General features: G+C 36.6%; 1 protein-coding gene across 7 annotated transcripts in view; it reads right to left on the reverse strand.

The window, feature by feature from the left end:
- Positions 1-25,546, reverse strand: part of MARCHF1 (membrane associated ring-CH-type finger 1) — a 224,355-nt gene that overhangs the window by 33,591 nt on the left and 165,218 nt on the right. For 6 of the 7 annotated variants that reach the window (XM_054633556.2, XM_077177271.1, XM_077177273.1 and 3 more), the window contains 2 exons: positions 13,968-14,018; positions 1,958-2,037 (listed from right to left, as the gene is read on the reverse strand). In XM_054633556.2, coding sequence (XP_054489531.2) covers positions 1,958-2,037; positions 13,968-14,018 — 131 coding nt within the window. Of the gene's footprint in view, positions 1-941; positions 1,674-1,957; positions 2,038-13,967; positions 14,019-25,546 lie in introns of all 7 variants that reach the window. The other variant, XM_077177276.1, reaches the window with a different exon arrangement.

Below are 25,546 nucleotides of genomic sequence, written 5' to 3' on the forward strand. Positions count from 1 at the left end.
TTGTAGATGAGAGCCAGTGCTGGCTCACAAGCTTGGTGAGGGAGAAAAAAGGAAATACTTGTTTCAGTTCTGTTAGGCTTACGGGATGGTGCATTTTTATCTACCACTGAAGTAAGTAACTCAAGTGTTCCCAGCTGTGTACTCCAGATTTGGATGCTAGCCCAGAAGTGGCTAGCTTCATCTCATTTCCAGGGTAAAATGCTCACCTTCTGGTTGCATACTTCACACCGGGGCATCAGATTGCCAGAGGCCTGAACTTCTGAACTAAAGAGAACTCTTGGCGTTGCCTTTTCTTTCCCAAAACTTATTTTACTGCTTATTCTGCCCAATCACTCTTTTGTATCATTCCAATCCTTAAGAGTGGTGACTGAACAAACAGCCCATACACATTCACAGTGTGGAAGTGTTTGGCAGTGCAAAATCACAGACAAATCATGCCCCGCTAGAGACATGTTCTCCAGGCACCATCCACTGGCTTCCTGAGGTAATGGCAACTCTAAGACCATAAATTAATTTCTTATAAGTTATTGAAAGATTATATAGGGAGACCAAAGCTAGATTTGAACTGATCACTTACGGAGGAATAGTTCCATATCCCACTGTATTGAGCTATCTGGCATCCTGCTCCATTCTCCTGCCTCTGGCTGGAGATTTAAAAAAACCCAATACTCTGCCAGAGGACAGAGTGGGTCCATCTTCATGGAGCAAAGACAAACATTTGATTCCTTTGTAAGATTACTCTTTTTAAATAAGGGAAGTATCTCTTCACATTGAGATATGCTAACTTCTCTGTAGCAAAGGCTCTGTTATTTCCTGTGGCCTGCCTAGCCTAGTTTATTACTGAGAAATAGTGACAGAAAGCAGTCAAGGGAAAGGCACTCAGACCGTGGCAGGGAGAAACTCCTCTTAAGAAAGCTAAATCCTTCTTATTAGGGACTAACCTGCATACTTCTAAGTCATCAGACCAGTCATCATACAACACTGGAAGCTTCTGAGCAGCATGAGGCACAGTGGGCCCTGCCCCAGCAGGTGCTCCATGATCTGGGGCTGCCAGAGCATCGCTGCCAGAGCCTGCCTCTGCAAAGGAGTCCTTCGTGTGTCTAAGGAAAGGCGCAGGCTGCCGGTCTCTGTGGGAGCTTTTCCCTTTGCTTTTCCCACATTTTCTTGAGGAAATCTTTGCTTCCTGAGATGATGCTGAAGACTGTGATTCCTTAAGCCTTGAAATCCTTCGGCGGTGATTTAAAGTAGGATTCTCAGGGTCAGACACCTCTTGTTTCTCTTTTTCCATTGTCCCCAAGGTGACAAGTTCAACAGCATTACTGTTTGAGGACCCATCCTGGTTACTGCATGATCTATTATTTCTTCTCCCTCTCCTGGCCATCCTGGCCTTTTCTCTTGCTCTCCTCCTAGCTTGAGCCCACTGACTCTCATCCGAAGATGATGATGAATCAGATGCATTCCAGCCGGATCTCGGAGGCTCAGGATGCAATCTACAGTTTCTGCCCTTTCCTTGCTTTTCTGTGTGCTCACCATTGTCTCCAGTCTCTTTTTTCCGCCTAAACCTTCGTTTTATGAGCTTCTTACTACCTGGCTCCCTATTAGGAGGGGCCAGCACCATGACAGGAGTTGCATGCTCAAGCTCATCTTCTGACAAATCATGCAAGGCAGTAGATCTAGACAAAGCAGTAAGCAAAGGAAAGGGATGGAAATGGGAAGGGTGGGTGGAAAGAGAAATCACACAGACAAAAAAAAAAGAATGAGAATGAGAACATGAATTTTAATACAAAAACATGAGACTAAAACACAAAAACAAAACCAAAACAAAGAGAGATCAAAAGAAAACTAAAGTCTATGTCCATTATGAATAAAGTTAAGCAGAAGCAAGAGCTACATAATATCTAATAAAAGCAACTAACAAGTATCAGCCAGATGAGAGTATATTTTTCTCAGCACATACCTACAAATGTCCTGAGTGGAGGGGCAGACAGATAACCGAGATTGACTCCTGGGAGCTGTTCCTGTTGTAGGACTGCTTGCCTGTTGAAATAAGTTAGACAGTTTGGAATCTTTGTCCATGAAATACATTGCAGATATTTTACTGCTTTGCCACATGATCACAATATTAAAACAACTATTTCTGCTGTTCATAGTGTGCTGTTGAACACATAGAAGCTGGCAAAATACAGGAAGCTTGAACAAAAGTGAAACCAATTTGTGGAACTAAGTACGACTGAAGTGTCTGAGCTCTTATTCGCTCATGACTACTTTTTGTCACTGTTTGAGGAAGCAGCTTTTAGCATTTGAATTTTCATTTGGCTCTAATGTAAATGTCTGAAGGGAAAATGTCTGGTTTTCTTTTGTGCAGTCAACCAACCATGATAATGCCTTTCCAAATCACGTGAAGTGCATCTGTGATACAATGAGTGAAGAAGAACCCAAAGCTAACTTAGGTTGAGTGGACTGATGAAACAGCAGGAAGAATAGAGTGTGTTTTAAAAGGTTTTGAAGGCAATCAGATCTTCTAGAAGAGCTGAAAATGTTAAAATGAGATGAGCCAGAAAAATTCAAAGTGCAGGCTGCATCTCTACAGAGCTGATCACATTCTCAAACAGCAGAAGAGATATAAAAATGTTTAGTATGTGACATTTTGCTCATAAGGTTGTTGCTACAAATTGCAGATTCAGTTACCCAATACTTTCACTGAAAACATACTTTGATGGTGTTAACAGCAAACCATTTCAATCTGCCTTGCTATCTACTGACAGCGGAACTGTATGGAATCCAAATGTAAATCCAAGGCATTGTGATTCTTCAGGATCCCTCACAAGACACAATATTGTGGGAAGTGGGTTCAATACACATCACTCTTAAGGCTGTGACCTTCCTGCAGCTGATCAGGGGTATTGGCTTTTACTGTGCAACCCCATCCAGCCCACTGTGATCACCACTTCCAAATGCAGACAAAATACTACAAGCCTCACAATTCCACAAGATCAAGGACCAGATGCAAGGGAAAGATGACTATTAAGAAAGAGCACAAAGCACAAATCAAATAAAGATGTAAAGCCTGTTACCCAAACCTTTTGTACTAGCAAACCAAATTCACTCAGATAATTAAAATTATTTCTAGCTCGACTTCCACAGACATTTTTGTGGTGTTAAAAAGGTGTTGGAAAATTAGTAGTACAAGCAAAATAATTATAAACAGCAAGTACCTGCCAACACTTCACTTTTAGCCGAGGTTGTCAATATCCATTCTATTTAATGCATACATCTTTTGGAAACATCAGTCACCCCTATGGGGATTTTTGCTTTTATATGGGTACCAGCTGAGACTTAGGAATAGTGCTTTTGCATGAAAACATTCTTCTAGCTCCTGGAATTCAAGTAACCATTTTTACCTCTTGATTAATATTGCAAAAGTACACCAAAACCACCAACAATATTACTAATTCTTTACTTCTAGTTCCATGAATGAAAATCAGATATACAACAACTAAGCCAAAATGAGCAATTAAATTGATAAATTGACACAATCCTTGTGTTGTAGGTTTTTGCCTTGTCTGGATTCACCATCAAAGGAGGAACGTTAATGTGTATACATGCAGTGTCATGCTGGAAGAAAAGGACAAGTATCTGTGAGAAAAATTGTATTCCATATCTCCTTTTCTACAAAAGCAGTATTTCAATTATATGCATTGGGACAGAGTATGAGTGTTTCTTACATACATATTGGAAACATATGTTAGATGCATGGTTGGGTATATAATCTCCTTCCATCTCAGCCTCTGCGATTAGCATTAGGTAATTAGGCATGTCTTAAGCTACTTAATGAGGAAAGATGCAGACATCAGCACCAATAACTAATGTTATTGGGTTACAGGATGCTGCTGCATGAAGAAACATCCCTCCAGACTAAACCCCAGTGGAAAGACTGGTGAAGAAACCCAGCCCCAGAGTTGAGTGAGGAATCCTGGATTCATGCCTCATGATGCGCTCATTTCTTTTTTCCCCCTCACAGCTCCAGGACTGTTAACATTGCTTCTTTTGAGATCTCTGTACTGCAGGGGTTTGGCCTGGTCTTAAATGGTGGTCAGGTCAACTCCATGCAGTAAAAGGAATTTTTACATCACCTTGCCACCAGCAATATCCTTTGAAGGGATATGACTAAGCTGGCCCAGCAACCATACAGTAGGTCTGCACAAGTTCAAGGAACTTTCAGCAGCTATTAAAGCAGGAAGCCAGCTAGACAGTTCTTAAGTGAGCTGAAATAAAGCCAAAATGAAACAAGCTCCTTGAAAAGCTTTTACACTTATGATTTGGAACTGCAGACCAGCAGAAATCTAATTATTTTAAAATAAGTTTACATTATCAGCTTGACTACTTAAATCTTACATTTCACTTTCAACTGTCAAGCGGTCTGGACTGTTTCAGCCCTGCTCAGTCAAATTTACTTTCTAGTTACCCTGTGCAGGCATGATGCTATGTTTAGTTGTACATAACTCATAGGAAAATTTATTTTCTTCAAAACCAATTTACATAAATATCTTTTACAAAATGAATGCTTTTTGCTTATTTATCTAAGCCCTATTGGAGCAAACATGACAACTGGCAGGCAAAAAGCCAATGCACCATTTAAGTCTTCAAAAACAAAGCATGACATTCAGATTCTTACCTGTGATCAAATAGAATTAATTTAATTTCTACAACTTTGTAACACGATTTTTAATCTGTATTATCTAAATTGATATGCATTTATCTACCTTTAATTAGCTTTTCATGGTAAAACCATAGATTCATAGAATTCCAGGTTGGATGGAACCTCAAAGATCACCCATTCTAACCTTTCTTGGCAAAAACACAGCGTGGACAACATGTCCCATCACCCCGTCCAGCTGAATCTTAAAAGTGTTTGCATGGAAAAAAAAGATGAACTGATGGAGCGAATTCTAAAACCAAAAAGGTTAATGCTTCTGATATTAATTTTCTGTTGATTTGTGTCCCTCACAGGAAATGGAGACCCTTATTCTGTAAATAGGTCCAGTCTTTGTAAATTAAATAGGAGTGGAAGGACCTGCTAATGTCAGGTCTGTCCTTGCTACCACATGTCAAATGAATTTAATAATTCACAGCTAGATGAGCTGTTTTTAAGAACCTGTAAATTTCAGCTCAGTTGGATGCCTAGTCCAGACCTCTATGCCCAAACCCCTTTACTTTTTCATCCTACCCTGTTCTGACAGCAGTAACTGTATCTGCTTTCTGCTACCAGCACTGCCTCTAGGTTTACCCCAATTCTTTTGGCAATATTCCCTCTTTGCCATCTCTTTTACAAGCCATACATCCCAAACTAATTTTAAAAATTTAAATAATAATATCTCTTAAATTCAGTCTGAGAGCAAAGATATCTAAAGGTGCTTATAGGGTAGTGTGTTTACAGAGAAAATTGTGTATTTTCAAGGCATATCTGACAAACCAGAACATGATATTTTGAATATATTCTGCTCATGTCTTATCAGTCCAGCTCTTTTGGGAATGCATATGCAGCAGATGTTGGAAACAGTCTCAAGCAGACAGATCTTATTGCTGTAATTGCCATCCCATTGCTATTTTGCTATACAGCACACCGAATATTCTGAGATATTGTATTTAGTGAATAGAGGGATCAAACTGATGCTGAGGACTCCAATTCCACCCAGGAGGCTGAATAACAATTTTTTTTTAAATAGTATTCCTTGAATGAATGTCTTCTTCAGACAGGTATATTGTACAGCTCACTGGAATGGGAAAACTAAACAAGCACTGTACTAATTTTATCATAACAAATTACATCAGTAGCAGAATTAAATGTCATAATTCAGAATAAAGCTGTCTCTCAATTAATTTATAAGCAAGGCAGCTCATTTCTCTATGCCATCAGCACAAGGAAGAGGTCTAAGGGATAATGCCAACTCCAGCTGATCAGGTTTGGCATTTCAAAAAGATTGTTAGGAGAGAGAGATTCCCCAGTCACCACCTTCTGCTGTCTCGGCCAATTTAGATGAACTCTCTTGTCAAGGATTTGCAATTCAATTAACAGACATGACAGGGCACTCATCCATAATTATTTTTGGTATGTTGGCAGTGTGCTTTTCAAGCAGAATACTGGTAAATACAGAGTTTTCAGGATAAGTGAGATGATAATCACTTACCCAACAAAAAGGGACTTCAGTGTCACACACATGTGTCTGTGTTAGAAAACCAGCAAAGACAGAAATGGGGTACAGAAATAAGTACAACTGGTGAAAACAGTAAGAATTTCAAATCAAGGCTACCTTTACTTAAGTGTTCAGGATCTCGTAGAAGTTTCCAGAAAATAAAATAAAATTAAAATTAAATTAAAATTAAATTAAAATAAAACTAAAATTAAGGTTAAAATAAAATAAAATGGGGGATAAAAGGTCCTTAGAGGCCATCTATTGCTTAACCTGCATGTTGAAACTACTGCAAGAACATGAGTCAAGTTGTGCTCTTCCTAAGAACAGAGAAGGGATCTGCTTCAGCTTAACAGAAAAGCTGAGTAAAAGCAGATTCCAGAAGTGCAAAGAATCACATACTAAGGGAGTGAAGCTTTAAATTGAAAAACCAGATGATGTAATGGACAGATTATATAAAATGGCCTCACAGCTATCACCAGGAAGGCTAAGGAATCCTCTCCTGTCTCTCTTCTGAAGAGAAGCATTTCCAAAAGCTGGTCAACTTACAACAATGCTGAAGCAGAAAGCTGCAGGCAATTGATGGGTGATAGGGCAGACAGGGAACATGTCTCAGGCTTTTATTCCCCTGCTGAGTTTTCTCTAGTAGCAGTGATGCATCACAGAGTACTCCAGATCCCACCAGCCATTATAGATAAAAAGCTGAAACTCTATCCTATTTGAAACACAGCACACAAAGAATGGTTCCCTCAGAAGATCAGAGCAGTTTGTCTGGCTATAAGCTCAGCAGGAGACCTAGTCTGTGTATTTTAATCTGAAAATTTCTGCTTTGTAAACAACATAACACTCTGCAGAAAACATCCACCTTTATGAACTTTTATGTGGACATCTCCTCAGGTCTAAAAAGTTCCAAAACATGATGAAGATGACCAGAGGTGGGTGTTATTTTACAAGCTCGGTCTTAATGGCATCTAAAATTTGTGTGCATGGGTTTGGGAGAGGGGGTTTCTGCGTTTTGGTTTGTTTGGCTGTTATGTTTTTCTTTTCTTTATTTGTTTCTTCATGAGAGAGTTCTTGCTTTGTGCTCAGATTTCAAAGTTGTTTTAATCTGATTGATGTCTTTACAGCAACTGTTACATTAATTGGTAACTGAATTTCTGTTAAATTATCTTTCACAGATTTTCTTTTTCAGTAACTTACTCCTTGCATAATTCTTCTCTAAACCTTTTCTTTCTCTCCTTTCCTCCTTCCCCTCCTTTCACCTGCCTCTGAAGAGAAGGAATTAAGGGAAAAGTAACACACAAGGAAGGAGCAGAAAAATCCTTCTGATTCTGCCAAATAACACCATTCAGCACCTTTAAAAGTCAGTATGATTATATTATAAAATGGTTTGAAATCTAAAATCAAACTTGCAAATGGCAAATCCGTACTATCATTTAAAAAATGAAGCAAACGAGTAATTACAGCTTTAACTTGTAAATTCAATCAGCTTGTTTAAGTTGTTTTATCCTGCCTTACTAATCTATGTTAATCTTGAGTTTCAAGGTACAGGTTCAACTAAAAAACCCACTTTTTCTATAGGCATAGAAGCATGGCTAACTAAGCTTTGAATTATCAAATGGATTATAGTATGCAAAAGCCTTTGTATCATAGCCACACAGTATTTTTCATTCATGAGTCTCTTTAAGGATGCATCTTTCCAGTCACTATCACTTTCTTAATAAAAATGTTTCTTATTTCTTTAAAAAAATATAGGTAATTGGAAGAAAGGATGTGCCAGGTTTTATTCAAAAGGTGCAGAGCCATGAGATCAGCAGCTTTTGACTGTCTAGAGGGAGCTAAATGGAAATTTAGCCTATAGGAAAGGTGAAGCACAAAACCTGCATTTTCTTTGTTACTGGATTTTGTGGCACTTTATTTCTAAAGGTAGGCAGTACTCAGAGAGCCACTTAGAATTTCTGTTCCAAAGAGGGCATCTGCTTTCACACATCCCTCTATCTGCAAGACTGAAACCCTCAAAACATTCCTATAACCTAAACAGCTTTCACTCAGATGACATTCCTGCCATGCTCTCACAAGTGCGTGTGAGTGCACACACCCACATGTTCCTCCTTGGGTCTGGTGGACTGTGCAGGAGACAGACTGGATAAATTCCCATCTGTGAGGATACCATTCTTATGTTTGAACAACCACAACCTGGTGTGCATTTGATGTCTGTTTATTCCAGCCCTAAGGGAGGAGAGAAGCCTAAATATGCCCAAGCAAAAGAGTTGTAGTAAGAATATTGAAATGACTAAACGAAAGAAGTGAAACCCTGAGAATGCATCATTGTGAAAAACAAGAGATATTGTATTTTTATGAAGAGCAATAAACATAAAACTGCATGACTCCCCTAATTTTTTACCAGTGTAGAAACAAAGTTTGCTTAACTGAATTTGTTTATGGGACAAATAGGCGAAATGTGCTTCTGAATGCCATGGTGAAAAAACAAATGCCATGCAAAGACTTCCAGAGTATATGTGTACGAGGTATGTTATGGATCATAATTACTATTTATAATTATGGAAATAATTAATTATATATAATAAGCATATGCAGTAACTTGCATACTCCATTTACAAAAAACAAATCAAAGCTGCTTCTGTATGATATTGGCTATCACAGGATAGGACTGAATTCTGTCATAACAGAAATTAAAATTATATATGGGCATTACACACTGAGTGAGCTTTTATAAAAACATAAAAATTGTGGCACAACACATTCCGCACATATATGCAGTTTTATCTGGATGTGTCAAGATATGAACTATTTTCTGTTGGTTGTCCCCATGTATTTAATACTATCATATAAGCATGCAATTTCATTCAGTTCAATTTTCAGGCAGACTTAGGTAAATTCTGCTGCCATGCCTTTTGTTAAGCTTATTGTAAACAAAGAATAAATTGTATGGACAAACCACAAAGTATTCCCTATACATAGAAATCAAACATTCATAGCTACGAGTTTTAAAAAGTGCAGAAACAGCTACTATGCAATGGATCTCCTTCTAGTCTTTGGTTTTCTGCCTCTTTTTTTGTGTTCAAAATGAATTCTGTTCTGATGAAGAAAATCTTTTCACTAACTTGTTTACTTTGCACTGTTGTTTTCAATAAATGAGATCTAAGTGCTAGGTTAGTCTTCAGCTTTCATGAAAATGATTCCGTTTATGAGCAAGAAGAATGATTTGATGACTAATGTAACATTTATACTCATATTTTAATGCCAGTTTTGTATACATCATATTATCTACTGTAAAAGCACTTATGAAGGCTGACATTTTACGCTTTACAAGAGCGAGGACTTTTTTTTTCTTGATTTGTTTTCTTTTTTGAAAGCCCTAAGTTTTCCCTCAGTATAATCTAGAACCTACACTTGGAAGGGATAGAGCTTCGTGGTTCCTTGAAAAAAAGCAGCCACCAATCTGGAAGAGAATTTTCACTTGTGATTAGCATGAAATTGGCCAAGAAGAGTAAGAACTATGGATCAACTTGGAGCATTGTAGCTGCCTGTAGCAAAACATAAGGGGTCACACAACTGGTCTTTAGGATTCAGTCATGAAACAATCAATTATCTTGGAATGCTGCAATCCTAGTTCTGGCAAACAAAGTCCATGGTAAGAACTTCTTTAAAAAGAACATTGAAATTCCTTTATGTTTTTTTCACCATGAAACCTACCAGGAGATACTATGTGCTCTCTGTTGGTGTCACTGCCTTAGACATGGTGATGTTTGGACATTACAAACACTTAGAGTGTGTAATAGTGAGTTCTGCTTCAAGCTGGGCAAACCATCCAAATTGCAACATAGGTCTGTTCGTACAATCACCTCATACACAGAGAGGATGAAATAGCTGATAATATCAAAACCCATGTAAAAGATTATTCAATTTTAATGGAAGAGATTAAATGGTAATTTATAACTATTACAAATATTGTATTACTTACTACATTATACTATTACTATTATTATTAGAAATTTTATAAATAGTACAGAATTTGATGCCCAGTTTGTGAAATTTCTTTCAAAGTCACAAACTGAGTGATTCAAATCAACAATCAATACATTAGAAACAATAAATTTTTCATCTAGATTGGCATCCTGGTGCCTTTTGGTTTTCATTTGTATCTTATTGGGAGGAACCCCACCTGACAAAAGAAATCAGAAATTGCTAACATAGAGTAAAAACAATTATTTCCTTCTTTCTTTCCCCTATTGCTATTCATACACTAAAGTAGACGTGAATATTATCACACAGAATATTCCAAAACAAGCACCTTACTTCCTGATGTAACTCAACAGAGTTTTATTAGATAGAAGCTTCAGAGACTTGTAAATAAAAAGTGTTCTAACACCTGCTCCAGGCTTTTGAGAAGTAATTGAGGCAAATCAAAATTCAGGCAATTTGCTCCAAGCCTGATTTTCTCTGCACTGAAAAATAAGCCCAAGGTTCCCATCAGAGAATTTTAGATCTTGCTGCTGAGATAGCATCCTTCTCTAATGAGCTCTTGAATCATAATTAACATACAGAAAGATAATTACAGTGTTTTAGAAACATTTCTTCCAGAAAGCATTTTAATATAACCAAGCTGCCTCAGAAATACATATAGAGCATAAAGTCTACAGACTGTAACTCAGACACAAAATTTGTTCCACAGGTTCCCCACAACAGAAAACAATGAATCCAGCAGATCCTTCCCTGACTACCCTTCCTCTTAAATTATACATCTATTTAGGAAGACATAAGAATTTTAATCAAAGAAGTTATATTGCACAGAAAACTAAGCAATAGCAAATAGGTAATGATCAAGCTCAAGTTTTTAATTTACTTAGATTTTAAACACATGCAGATAGGATAGTAGCAACTCTGAAATCCAGAACATTGCACAATACTATCTCCTACAAAGAATAATTAAGTTCCTTCTGCTGCCAGCAACAGAAGAAATAGGTGGGAAAAAAAGTCTAATGCTTAAAAATATAGTAATAATTTAAAATCTTGACAGCTGGTTCATAACTCACATTTCCAAGTGTTTCCTATTTTTCTTTATGTGTATAGGTTTCTTTATGTAGATAGGTTTGGAAAGCCATAACTACTAACTAGGGCTACACTTTGTCAATACAAGATAATGTGAAATACTGATCAGTCCAAAATATGAGTTAATAATCTAGTTATTAAATTACTAATCATATCTAATTAAGTGCTAGCAGGGCAGAACACAAAAAGATTGTTTATTTATTTATTGATTGCACAGGAAAAATCTAGGTTATTACCAGAAGTGCAGCAAAAATTAGGCACTGATACATTTTCCTAATTGTCTCTGATTGGGAAACTATCAGAAACAGTTGCTTTTGGAGTTTCAAGGCAGTTTTCTTGACATAAATAAATAAAAAGCTGAGGTGAATGAACAAATTCTTAGGTTGCTGTTCACTGAAGAGAGCCACAGCTGTCAGTCAAATATTTTAAGTTCTGTTCTTCCATTTGCCTTAAATAGTCTGTCACTGAAATCCTTGACAGAAAATTACATGCAATAAGAAAAGTCCTTGCAAAATGCTAAACTTCTACACTGTCAACAGACTGCAAAAGTGAATGATAAAATTTAGGTGTTGATTTCCACATACACACACATCCACCTGTCTTGGGAATGTTTGATTGTAAAATCTCTTGACTGAATAGATATATACTAACCAGTATCTGTAAAATACCAAATCAAAACCATTTCTTCTCATTATAACTAGATAAGACATCTTCAGTGTTCAACAATTCAGTTTAATCTGTAATACCACAAAATTCAGACTTAAAATTCATGTACCTAGCATGCAAAATTGCCCAAGCATACACTGCAAACCTCAGGTGTCCTCTCCAAATAAACAATTTAAGAGCATTATGAAATATGAATCTGCATTTACAGAATCTATGCTGTATTTCATTTTACAAATAGGTTAGTACAAAATCCAGTGGTATCTGTTCTGGGGCAGGAGCTCTACATCCAGCTAAGGGTGGAATACACAAATTAAAATGTAATTCCATTTGATCCTTTTTAACTTACACATACAGGCAAACGAGAACAGTCAAAGGCAGTGTCTTGATGACACTAATTTATAGCTTTACATAAAGACTATCTAATTTTTCTGCCCATTGAAATTTTTGTTGTGTGCAAGATCTGACATTGCACAGAACTCAGATCCTGCCTTTGGCATACAGTTTATCTGGCCTAGAAGCTTTCAATCTTGTTCTGAGGTATAGTATTTTTTACTATCACTTTCTGCCATGCAATATTAACCTGCAAAGTCAGACGTTTGCTTTTCTATGTATACACACATATATAAAAACCTGTTTTAGAAAAAAAGCATTCTAAGTCAGACAACAAACAAAACTGGAATTCCAATCAAATGTCTTTCAGCATTTGAAAAACTTCACTGGCAGGCAGCTTCAGAAAAAAAATTGATCCAAAACAATGCATGATGCTATACATCAGAAAAAGATAAAGTGCATGACTGAAAAAATGGGATTTTAGCTTGCAACTAAAACCAGTGCAAATATCCCTCTCTAATAAGCAACTATACTGATTTCTGCAGAAATCACTTCAAAACAAATGTTAGTAACCAGCACGTTTCTCATGTCAGTGAAAGTATTTATGCTTTGTCACAGTGCAACCCAGGCACCTGTCTTCAAAAAAAGCAGAGAAAGTAATATCAATTCATAATAGATTTACAGTAACTATTGCTAGATACATGCATTTAAAAATAGTAATTAAAATAATTAATACAATTCCTGGTGATCAAGTTTGTAAGCATATAGCTATGTGATTTCTAAGGATAGGCAGTAAGCCTAGAAGAGTTTCAGCCGTATCCTACAGCAGTCTGGATATATTCTACATCTTTTTCCCTTCTAAACATAAGAGAGAAGAACCTAACATGGAACTAGTATTTTAACTTAAAATTGCATTTGGGGTTTGTTGTCTTTTTTTGTTTTATGCTCTGAGAAGAAAAAATTTTTACAGTGGGTACCCCAAAGACAAAAATATTGAAGAGGTTTAAGGATACAGTGCTTGCCCTAAATGCAAAATATTTAAAACCAAACATAATACATGGCAGATGTTTAAGGCCTGGATTAAAAAAAAAAAAAAAAAAAAAATTGAGTTTGATCTTTTGCCTCCTGTACATCCCGGCTTTTTGGCATAAATTTCAGCCATATCTGAACCAAAAAAATAAAGAAAAGGGGGGTTAAAACCAAAGAACTTCGGTAAAAAACACATTTTGCCTTTCCTAAAGTTTCCCTTCTCTTTCCTAAAAAGCAAAAATTATCTAGATGTAAAGCCCTGGCTTCAGTGAACCATATATCTCTGTGAAAGGAACTCAGAATTCAGCCTGAAATGAATACAGATTTATACCTTTGCATATTACACTTGGTATTATTTGGGTAGGGAGGAGGAGAAAAAGAAAATAGTAATTTTATCTTAAGCTGAAGTGCTAAGGGAACATTAAACACTTGGGGAAAAGAGGTGAAAAAAGTGCATTAATTTATTTTCTTAGTATTGTTATTACATATTTTACAGTAATGACTAATAGTATGATGGAGTTTACAGGGTAACCATAATGTTCAGCAGCAAAACTTAAAATCTGATTTTTATGAATAAATAAAATACTACATAATGAATATAATGGATTAAAGTACTGGTTTATGTTTAATTACCTAGTTTTCTTTAAATTCCAGAAAAAGAAAACAGATTTCACATACCTTTGAAATATTACTTGATCGACTTGCGGAACGCCCTGGGGATTTGTCATTCTGGAAAACAAAATTAAAAGATGAAAAAAAGTTATGTAATTTGGATTTTACCTAATCTTTTCTGTGATTGTGAATGCACAGAGGTTCTCTTCCTCTCTTTTTCTTCAGTTTGGCTACTGACTGCACAATGGAAGACAGTTCAAGAAATAAACCATCACAACAGTCTCACAAATTACATGAATAGAAGTTTTTAAAAAGTTCTGTAAGAAATTATTGCTAGCATTTAATTATTGTTGGTTTATTTTGCAGTTTTTCAGAAAAAACATTTTGAGTCAAAGCTTAAGGAAACATCAGAGCTTCTCATGAAAACTGGTACTTCTGTATGAAAACAAATGTTCAATGACAAAAATTTCCCACTTACACTGAACATATGCCTGCTTGAAAAAAAAGTAGAATTTATTCTTTAGGCAAATTAGCAGTACTAGATGGCTTCCTGGACAGATATGTTCTGAGAAAAACAAATTGTGACCATGCAAAGATACAGTTCAGTTTAACATCTACTCCTCCATCCCCTCTCACTCCTGCAAACAACACACACACAAAAACACCACCACAGGCTCAAGTGCATGAATAAAGTGGATGGCAAAGAGCTACATTTCTACAGCACATGGTTGTTGTGGGGGTTTGTTTTAGCAACCCAAAGGAGGGAGTGGAGAAGGGGTTAAAAAATTTCTTCAGTATTTACACTTCCCTGGCAATTGATTTAGCTTCATTTACACTGAAAAGGTAAGATATTTCAGAAACAGGGCTCATCCCCTTAGTAAATCCATGTATCTTGAGAGAATCATGAAAATATTTTTCTCAGCACTTGAGGATGTAGGTTCAAACACTCAAGTGAAACATTCACATCATTCATCAAGCCTGATTTTTACCAGAAGGAGCTGAACTAGGTGTCATGTGCCTAAGTCTGTCAGATAATCTGCTTGGAGGATCAGGGTGACAAAATCCAAAGCAGAGCTTTTGCTTCTGCAGCTTTATTTGCAATTCATGCATCATGCAAACACATTCATGCACACAAGAGGCTTTCAACTTGACTATGACCCATCTCTCCTCAACATGTATTCAATTAAACTACAGAAAAATAGAGAAGGTGCCAGCTACCAAAGACTAAATTTCCTCCTCAATTAATGCATGTCTAGTCTAGAAATTAGTACTTCCCCAATACTTTGTGGCACAGAACAGTTTTGTATAGGCAAAAATGACCAAAAAGAAACATCAGGCAACTCATCAGCAAATATCTAGAACAAAAAACTCCATTTTTATTTGTCAGTTTTGTAGTAAAAAAGCCACTTTGCTCTCAATCCCAGTAAGCACATCCATATGAAAAAATAGTTTTAAAGCAATGTGCTTCATATACCTATGTATCTTTCTTCCTCCAGACTTTAGATGGCTTATGTTTTTATTCCATCCCTCAGCACTATCACATTTTTTTGGACTGCAAACATAAATATCCTGAATTATTTCTCCTTCTACTTTATCTTCACTACCACTAAGTAGCACAATGGATACTTGTCATCAAAAGCAATGCTGAGTTCCCTGACCACACAGCACTCTACATTTTATTCTATCATAGAAACTAAATCTCAGGACTTAACAACCTCCAGGTTTGTTTGTCACTTTTTTTTTTAAGAAAAATTTAGAAAAAATAAATTCTTCAAGTTATGCATTCATTTCTTACATTTTGTCCTTGAGGCTGGGCCCACTTTGAACAAGGATGCGGAGTAGATGATCCTTCCTGACCTGAAGTATCCTGTGATTCAAATATTACTTCTGTGGTATATTATCCACTGTAGCTTTGGTAATAAATTCATAATTGCTTATCCTTTCTCAATGACATTAAATATCCACAGTTCTGAATGTCTGCGTTTATATCCATAGAAAATACACTTTGGATATTCTGGTTACATCATTTAGAGTAGCTCTGCTTTGACCTCAAAAAAATAGAAGTTATGGACCCATGAAATTAGTTCCCATTTTGTGGTTAGAAATTATGAACAGGGATCACAGCTGAGAAACTCTCTACTAAAAGCATGCAGCCATTATTGTCCATCCCTTGGACTAAAAAATACATTGTATTTTCTGACAGCATAGAGAACCCTGGAACTCTAACTTCTTTTCTTTCAACAATCCATCATTCAAGATTGATTTTCAAAATCTGTTTCTTGACTACAACTCTCCAGGCTTTTTACATGATTCATTCTTCTCTCTGGCACATTATCTCCTTCACTTGGGATACAACAAGATTCTGACTCTCCAACTGAAAATTCACAGCATCCACAGTTGGCAAAGTACTGCTCATACACTGAATCATCTAAACTGAGACAAAGAGTGCTGTCCCAACAGTTTTTTGGAAAAAAAAAGAAATAAATTTAATCATCACTACTAGGTTCAGGCATTTCAAGGTGATTTATCATGAAAACCACAATATAAATAGAACAAAAAGTGTTGCACTAAATTACAGCACATAAATCAAATACAGAATTCCTCATTGAAGTTCCTATTCAACTTGCATAACTGTTCATACAACAAAAGAACTGAATAGGAAAGTTATGGCAAAATCACTTTTGAAATGTGTCATTAAAGAGTGTCTGTGTGCTTCTGTTTTAATGATTTATCTTTACAAAGAACTCACATTGTTAAGAATAATTGATTTTTGTTATAACTTGGTCAAGAGGAAATGCAGAATGCTTTCCCTACAAGCTTGTTAAACAGTAAGATTTTTTTTTTCAAAGATTCAATACTAATTTACATTTTAAAAGTTAACAACAAAACAGAATATGCTGAGTTGGAAGGGACCCACAAGGATCATCAAGCCCACCTCCAGGACCTGCACAGGACATCCCAAGAGTCACACCATGACCCTGACAGCATTGTCTCAATGCTTCTTGAACTCTGTCAGGCTGGTGCTGTGACCACTTCCCTGGGGAGCTGTTGCAGTGTCTGATCACCCTCTGGGTGAGGAATCTTTTCCTGATATTGAACCCAAATGTCTCCTGACACAGCATCCGGCCATTCCCTCAGGTCCTGTCACTGGTGACCACAGAGGAGAGATCAGTGCCTGCCCCTCCTTCTCACAAGGAAGCTCTAACTGCAGTGAGGTCTCCCCTCAGTCTCCTCCAGGCTGAACAGAACAAGTGTCCTCAGCCACTCCTCATATGGCTTCTCCTCAAGGCCCTTGACCATCCTAGAGGCTCTCCTTTGGACACTCTCTAATGAGTTACTATCTTTTTTATATTGCAGTCCCCAAAACTGCACACAGGACTCTAGGTGAGGCCACAGCACTGCACAGCAGAGGCAAGACATAACCAAAGGTTTTAACCAAAGACATATATATTCAAATATTTATACATATTTTTGTGCATCAAGGAAATCAGATTCAATTTCCTTAATCTTTGAATCAGATTATTTCAAAGAAAATAGCATTCACCTTTTAGAATTACATATCTCAGCAGGAATTATTTAATGTCTGTAAAGAGCATTTTTCATTTCTGGGACTGAGTTTTCTAAATTCACACACACACACAGTCCTGGCCCTTGAGCAAAGTGAAAACAAGATATTCAGAGATATCTCTCAATAAAATTCTTAAACTGTGTTTTCATCCAGTCAACAAAATAGCAAAATAGCTCCTCCTAAGACTCCTCCTGGACAGGCACCAGCTTTTTGGGTTGTCTTATATATGAAGACCACACTGAATTGCCTCTCCTTATTACTAGATGTCCTGTACCACCAATAGCTCATCTCTTCTATCCTAGGCTACAGCCTGCAAACATTTATCTTTTCTAAAATGTTTTGGCATAAAAATAAGGTCCTTGAACTATTCTACTTGGATATCAAGAAAAATCAGTTTGTGTTTGTAAATTTCCTAAGAATTAGGTTTTACCAAGATCACTTCTAAGGAAATAATTGAAAATGTAATTCAGCCTTCAATGTAAATTCTGGCAGGAAGACAAAGGGGAAATAATACCACAAAAGTTCAGATTATGACATGTTCATGAAAGTGCTTTGGGAGGAATTTTCCATACACCCGTTCCACCATATAAAAACAAAAAAAATCTGTATGCAAATAGTAATTAAAATAATTAAAAATAAGTGCAAAATCTGTTTTTTTACCATAGTAAACTACCTCCCAAAACTTCATTTCAGCCTAAAACTGGGTTTTTGAAGTGACATTATTTTCAGGGACCATCGTAAATCTAAACCCATTAAACTTTCTAATACTTAGATACAGCTTCTTTTTCTTTTTTGTTATTTGCAAATGTGACTTGCGCTGCTTACAAACACATTTTTGTTTTTAAAGTAAGAGAATAAAACCCTGACTGGGCAGAGGAAGAGGTTAGTAATAACAAATTTCTAAAATACTGCTGTGAACAGTTCAGGCTGTCATTATAAAGAGGAAAGTAGGAAATTAGCTAGCTGCTTTCTGGCTCACATATAAATATTCATAGGCACGGTTAACGATTTTAAGTCTTGCTGGGCAGCACAGCACATTTTAAACTAATCCATTTGTCTGCTTTCTCTCCTTAGCTGCCCCTTGTTTTGCTCTGGCTATGAGGATCACTGGGGCTGACCCAAGCACCTTGCTAATGAATTGCACTTCATCTCCCTGAAGTGAGCACAAAAGCATCAAGAATTAATCAGAATATCTCAGTTCACAGGAGAATCTTAAGCAACTGCTTTTCTCACACAAATAAAACCAACCCACCTCCCAAAAAACTCCTTTTACAAAATATTTTGTCTTAGTTTTATTTTTGTGGACTCTAATCTTTGCATCCCAGCGGTGCCAAGTGCTGCTTCACATTATCTGTACACAGCCCTTAGCCTTGGAGTTCCACACATGACTGCAATGACAGATATCCATCATTCCACAACATGTTACAAAAATAAATGCCTCCTAAATATAAGTACAACACAGGCCAAACAGTTTTGCTTGCCTGAAGTGCCTTTCCACATGGTAGCCCCTCACTGGATCTGCACAGGAGCCTCTTCTCAGCACCTTTTCACTTCTAGAATTCTGAATAGAAATTGCTTTCCCTTTATGACCTGAGCTATCACATATGTAGATGATCTTAAGCAGGAACATCAGTTGCTGAAAGAGCAGAAGCTGACATTATTAAAACTAATGTACAGACTGGATACAATTATTTCAGTATCTCAACATGAAAATGAAAAGAAAAAATCACAAACCAGGCAACATTTGCTTTAACTGTTAAACAAAAACACCAATGCCCATAATTATCTAAGACATAAACACACTGTAATTACTGGGCATCATGCATAATTTTACTGGAAACCAGAATTTTTTCAATATGACAGAACTGCTAGATTCAAAGTGCCAAGCGACAGGAAAAAAAGCTCACTGTGAATATTAAAGACTGTGCCACAGAGGCAACCTTTAATTAAAATAACAAAGTACAGACAACAGTAACTATTAATTAAAACAAAATATCAACAAAATACACAGAATATTACCATTTGTATTATTCATATATACTGCATCACATATATATAAATAAAAGATCTAAAAAGAAATAACTATCTCTTGATCTATTTGTATAAATTGATGTGTAAATGCAGTTACTGTCTACTAGTTCTCTGCTACTGCAAACAGCCAGAGCCAGGATAACACTGTCTCCTATGGTGTGGCTATTGCGACATTACTAAAAAACTACTTCAGTTTCTCCTGTTGGGGGTCTATGTTTTTAAACCAAATACAAGCATAATACTGTTCCTTTAAAATTATTTATGCCAAGAAGGTAATGGCAATGTTACTACTGACAGAGCATATGCCCTGACTCTTGGTCAGCATGGACTTGGACAGCCTTTCTCCATAGGAAGGAAGAGGGGGGGAAATCAGCTGCTGGTGATAACATCCTAACAATTTCAGAGTAACTGGCAATTCCTATACAGGTTTGATGTGGGGAATTTAATGTTCTGAAAGGAAGTCAAAGCAGATTTTAGCTCTTAAATAATACTGAGAAAAAAGCCTATCATCAGCTGACAGTTACCTTTTATTTTTAATGCAATTATTCTCTGTGCTGCTACATATTTTATCTCTATTTTCATATTTTCAAATATTCAACAGTCAGACATATAATTCCTCTAATAAATGAATCCTACCACTAAATCACCAAGTATAAAATTATTGGTAGTCAAATCTATATTTGAAAATGTAAGAAAATCTATCTCCCTTCTTTGTAAACAAATTACTAGCTTATTCTAAGACATTTTAACTGCACTAAAAAGTTCAACATTAATGCCAAATCACCTACAAAGTCACTAGGGGAATGGCAGAAGGAGAAAATGAATCTAAACAGACTGAAGGTCTCTGTTGCAAAGCACAACTGTGCAAAACCAGCTAATTATCACAAAAAGGGTTCTGAGGATGCTGAAGCATTTCAAAATTCCACTCTGACTGTCATCTGTGGAAAGAGACTATATATTCCAGTGTGACATAAAAAAATTAGTTTAATTACCTTAGAAGTTGTATATTTGCCACATTTATATATGGGTAGGAGAGTACATAGCAATGATCAAGGAACCCATCTCTTCATGGCCTACTGGGTAACTTTACTTCAGAATAATGTACAGGAGCTTTACTTCTCTTAGGCCCTGTGCAACTAAGAAATCCCTGCTGCCAGATTTGCAGCACATAAGACCATAAAATGTTTACACTGGTACTTCCACTGTAATAAGGGTTGGAGTGAAACCTTTTAGGAAGTTATCCTCTTTTTCAGCATTTTATCCTCTAAACAAAAATCTACATTGCCACCAACTGCATGGCACAGACATATTGCTGTGTTACTTATGGCTGCTTCTTACTCTGGTATCTCTAGTGTGCTAGATTCCTATCTCCATATCAGTCTCAGTGTGTCAGGGTTTTTTTCAGGGAAAGCTGCTAATGAGCATGATAAATACATCAGAATCTGATCCACCATTTTTTTGAGTTGAAAATGCTAATCACAGTTTAATGAGGCTCAGGGCACTTTCCATCACAGGCCAAGTTGAGTCAATACCATTCTTCCTGTTAAGGCTTTCACAGTGATGCTTTTACCTGCAATTACACACAGATCTTCCATGTTTCAGCATTCAGTTACTTTCTCTATGTTGCACAGATATCCAAGGTCAAAGCTATTTTCAAATGGGAACAAATGCACCATTACAAAAAAAAAGGAAAAACTCAGCATTGAATCAGCCTTGAAACAAAGCACGGGCATGCACAGAATGCAGTCAGAAAACACTATGCTAAACACTCACCTGATGTCAGTGAAATCCCTTTCTCAGATCACAAAAAGGGCCAGATTTTAATTTGTTCTGCCACATGTAGCAAAAATGAAAAGTTCCTAGAAATCCTCGCCAAAATTAGAAATTAAATAACCATGAAGCTGGGAATTTGTTCAACACAAATCAGTTAACAGACAATGTGTGTCACGTAGCTGCCCTTGACTGATCATGAGGTAAGAATCTAGTCAGAGGCTTTTATTGGAAAATCATTTTTGGCAAGTCCTACTACAAATGAGAATGAGGTTAATGCTCATTTTGGCTGGGATAATTTTCTTCACACTAGCTGGTATGGGACTGTGGTTTGGACTGTGCTGGAAACAGTGTTGATAATTCAAGTAGGTTTTGGTTGTTCACAAGTGCCAACAAGAAGTACCAGTATTTGCACTATTCAATACAGTGCAGCCCAATCTGATTAATGTCTCCACTTAGCTCTACCAGGAGGTGAAACCCTGTGTTGCTAAGGGCAGACTTGGGCAATAAGCAGTACATTGCTGAGGGGCAACAGCTGGGCACAGTGGATCTTTCTGCCTCCTTGGCCCAGGGCAAGACATCAGACTGAACCCACTGACAGAGAAGTTTGTGGCACTCCTCACTCCAAAACAACCCCATCTCATAGATTGTGTCATTTGAGCTGGGTGGTATCAGAGACTATGGACAACAATATCCTAACCACTTTCTAGGTTAACATACTCTAAAGCCCCCCTAGTTCCACACGATTGTTTTCATTCTTTAAATAGATATTCACTCACTGAATCCATCACTGACTGACAATACTTTAACCTTAAGAAAAATCACAAGTATCTAACCCAAGGTTGTTCTCTATGATAAGGCATTCTAAAATACTTAGTATGTAAAAAGACACATCTAAAATAGTATCTGCCCTTGTTGACTCAGGAACCGTGTGGTGAACACCATGCATTAAGCACAGCACTGCATGAAACATCTAGTGAAATTAGCTGCCTGTGCTCTTCAGATTATACCCTAGCTGCCTGTTTTATCCAAAGCTGACCACATAGCTAAAAAATTAAAATCTGCAGAGACAGATACTGGACAAGTGAAGCTTGCCCTTTTTTTTTAATTAACATGTCACAGAGAAAAAGCAAGGAAGAATAAAAAAAAAAAAAAATCAATAAACTGCTAGTCAGTGCTCTAATGATGTACCCTGGCATTACCAAGATGTATGGAATACTACTCACAATACTACTCACAAAGGGTACTATATAAAAAATGCAGAGGGATAATATTAATTACAACTGAAGAAAATATGAAAATAAATAAATTTAGGAAAAAAAAAGAAAAAGGCAAATATAAGGGAAAAGAAAGAGAAGGAATGAAAAAATAAACACGGAAAAATGTTTCCCCTGTTTTGTCAAAAATATGGAACCCTATAAAGAGTTTTCTCCACTTCTCTTATAAATGTTTTATCTATGCATATAGGCATTTTAAAAAGCTTGCTCTTAAACACAAAAGAGAAACCTACAGGGAGGGTGAGCAATTGCATGAATTCATCACTGTGAAGTTTTTCACCAGAGAACTGTGCACTTACTGACACTCAATACAAGGCTCCAACTTCTCTGACACATAGTGCCTGTAGATTTACTTGTCACATTTAGAAACACAGCTTGGCCTCCAAACTTCTTATGAATGTTTTTCTTTCCCCCTGCTATTTGCCAAGTTACTTCTCTTCAGAAAAAACACAGCACTTTTAATTATTATTGTGTCAATGTCTAACTACATCCTGTTTAATTTCTACCATCTCACTATGTTAATCAGAGCACTTTAGCTAAAACAGGTCAGCCATAGAATTTGAGATAGATTTCCACATGTCAGAACCACCTTCTGCTACTTGTTTGCTCATTTTTAAATTACCTGGCAACAACCTGCATGATTGCACAAACACTTGATTTACATTTATATAATACTGGAAAAATGCTATGGGGGTTTCATGGTTGGGTGTGGTTGATAAAGATATCTTACCTTGAAAAACTGAAAATGTTTTATATTTCTTTTTCTTGACATTTCTCAGCTATAGAAAATGAAGAGAAACACCATGCCCTCTTTTTTTTTCCCCCTCTAAAACACAAATGCAATTAACAGCCTGCAGGCTTTAATTTGTCAATCTGTTTTTCTAATCTAAGTCTAGCAGTCCAGCCTAAGTTTTATTACTTCTGGACAGGTGTGAAGGGTCACTGCAAGTCAACCAAGATATGTCACTGTACATATCTTGGTTTCAGACATGAAATAAATCAACTCCCTAATTTCCTTAATTATCACTTATTTTCACACCATATTACTCTTTTTAAATGGATTTGACATATAGAACAAGAAAGTGAAATAGAACCCTCCTCACTTTGACATCAAGCTATCATTTTGTCTCCCTCTGGGATGAACAGAAATGCAACACAATAAATTCCACTGTAGCACTCTTAAATCAAATGGGTCTATTATTTACACATTACTAACATTTACAGATGATGTATTTAGGCATTTCCATCCTTAATCAATAAAGATCTGTCTGTTCATACAACATGACAGTGTTTCAGTACACTGTAATCCCCAATCTGCTCAGTGGATTTAGTAGGAAGTGGTTGGATTTACTGTGGGAATTTTGCAGGAAAAACAACAGCATTCTCAGGACGTTCAGAACAACTTTTTCTTGCCAACTTTAGACCACTCTGATGGAACAAGGCACTTTCCACCTGGTTGTTTTGAGCCAATCAACTGTTCCTCTGGTCTCCTTCAATACACTAGGCACTGTATTTATTTTCCTAACCGCCCAGTACAAGATTCAACTTTGCTCCTCCATAAGATCAGCAAATCTGAAGAGAAGGCTATTCATTGCCATGCTGAACTGATAATATTTGCTCCATTATCGGTGTGAATGCTCCCAAAAATCTAGTCTCTGCAGTTCTCTAGTGTAAGAACACTCCTGGTGGTCAGTATAAGTTTCAGCCAAGAGTTTTTAAGTTTTTTACAAGAAAGTAGATGTGGTGTATGGACCATGTAATTTGATTTTATTTCATAGGATGGTATGCATTCCAATTTATCTTTGTTAAGCATGAAAATATGCTGATTTTTAAACTGAAAAGACCAACTAATGAATTTCAGAAGCTGGAATTCAGGGATCACTTTGCAGTCTGTCTTTTTGTGACCTCCTGGATTCCAGTCAATTAGAACCAGTGGTGAAAGTCTCTGGGTGGTCAAGTAGTTTTCTAACAGCCAAGTGTTTATCAAAGGATAAAAGTTTAATTAAATACACAAAGTCAAAGTGCCTCAATTACAACAGAGCTATAAAACATTACTTGATTATGTTCTGTATTTTCAATATCACCCCTTTCATATCTGCTATCTAATTAAAGTTTTATGTCTTTATGTTGCACATTGGTGGCCAGGACATCCACTTCTGAATGTGGACAAAAAAATCATAAATGTCACCAGCTGAGTAATTTATTTTGTACCAGCAGGCCCTGTAAATCTTGGTGCTATGGGCTTAGCATGTCTGAAACCTTACAATCACAACCTGAAAATAAAAAATGTAAGAACATGAGGAAATTTTATGCCAGTTTAATCCAAGATGTACATAGATTCCATAGATATAATCATTAGCAACTTTCCTATTTCTTCTGGAAATCCCTAAATTCATCTTAATGTGATATCACGTTAATAAATAATTAAGCAGAATTTGGCTTATCATTTAATATAATCAAATTAGTTATTGTGTAGTTTGTAATTTTCAACATAAATGTGAAGATCGCAATTCATGTCTCTTTAACCATCAAAGCAAAATATCAACTTTAGGGCCTGAATAACAAAATTTCTATACAATTATTTTCAACAAAGCTCTACATGAAAGCTCCCAAAGTTATATATATATTCACAGTAAAAGGTGTAGAAAATTGGAAGAAAGACAGCTTCAAGTTAAAATGAGTCTCTACAGCCACTTCTCTGTTTTAGAACTAACACTGAAGTTAACTCAAATTTTCTATGCACTTCAACCCATCCTTCATAAAACACAGAATCATAGATTTGTTTGAAAAGACCTCTAAATTCACCAAGTTAACCCAGCACTGCCAGATCTACCACTAAATCACATCCACAAGCACCACACCCACGTACCTTTTAAATAACTCCAGGGATGGTGATTCAAACACTTCCCTGGACAGCCTGTCCCAAAGCTTGATCCTAGTTATAGTTACCTCTACAATATTTTAGGACAGCATTTTTTTTGCCCCTCTGCTTTCTGAAA

This window comes from Agelaius phoeniceus, chromosome 4 (assembly GCF_051311805.1).
Source record: "Agelaius phoeniceus isolate bAgePho1 chromosome 4, bAgePho1.hap1, whole genome shotgun sequence".
Lineage (NCBI taxonomy): Eukaryota > Metazoa > Chordata > Aves > Passeriformes > Icteridae > Agelaius > Agelaius phoeniceus.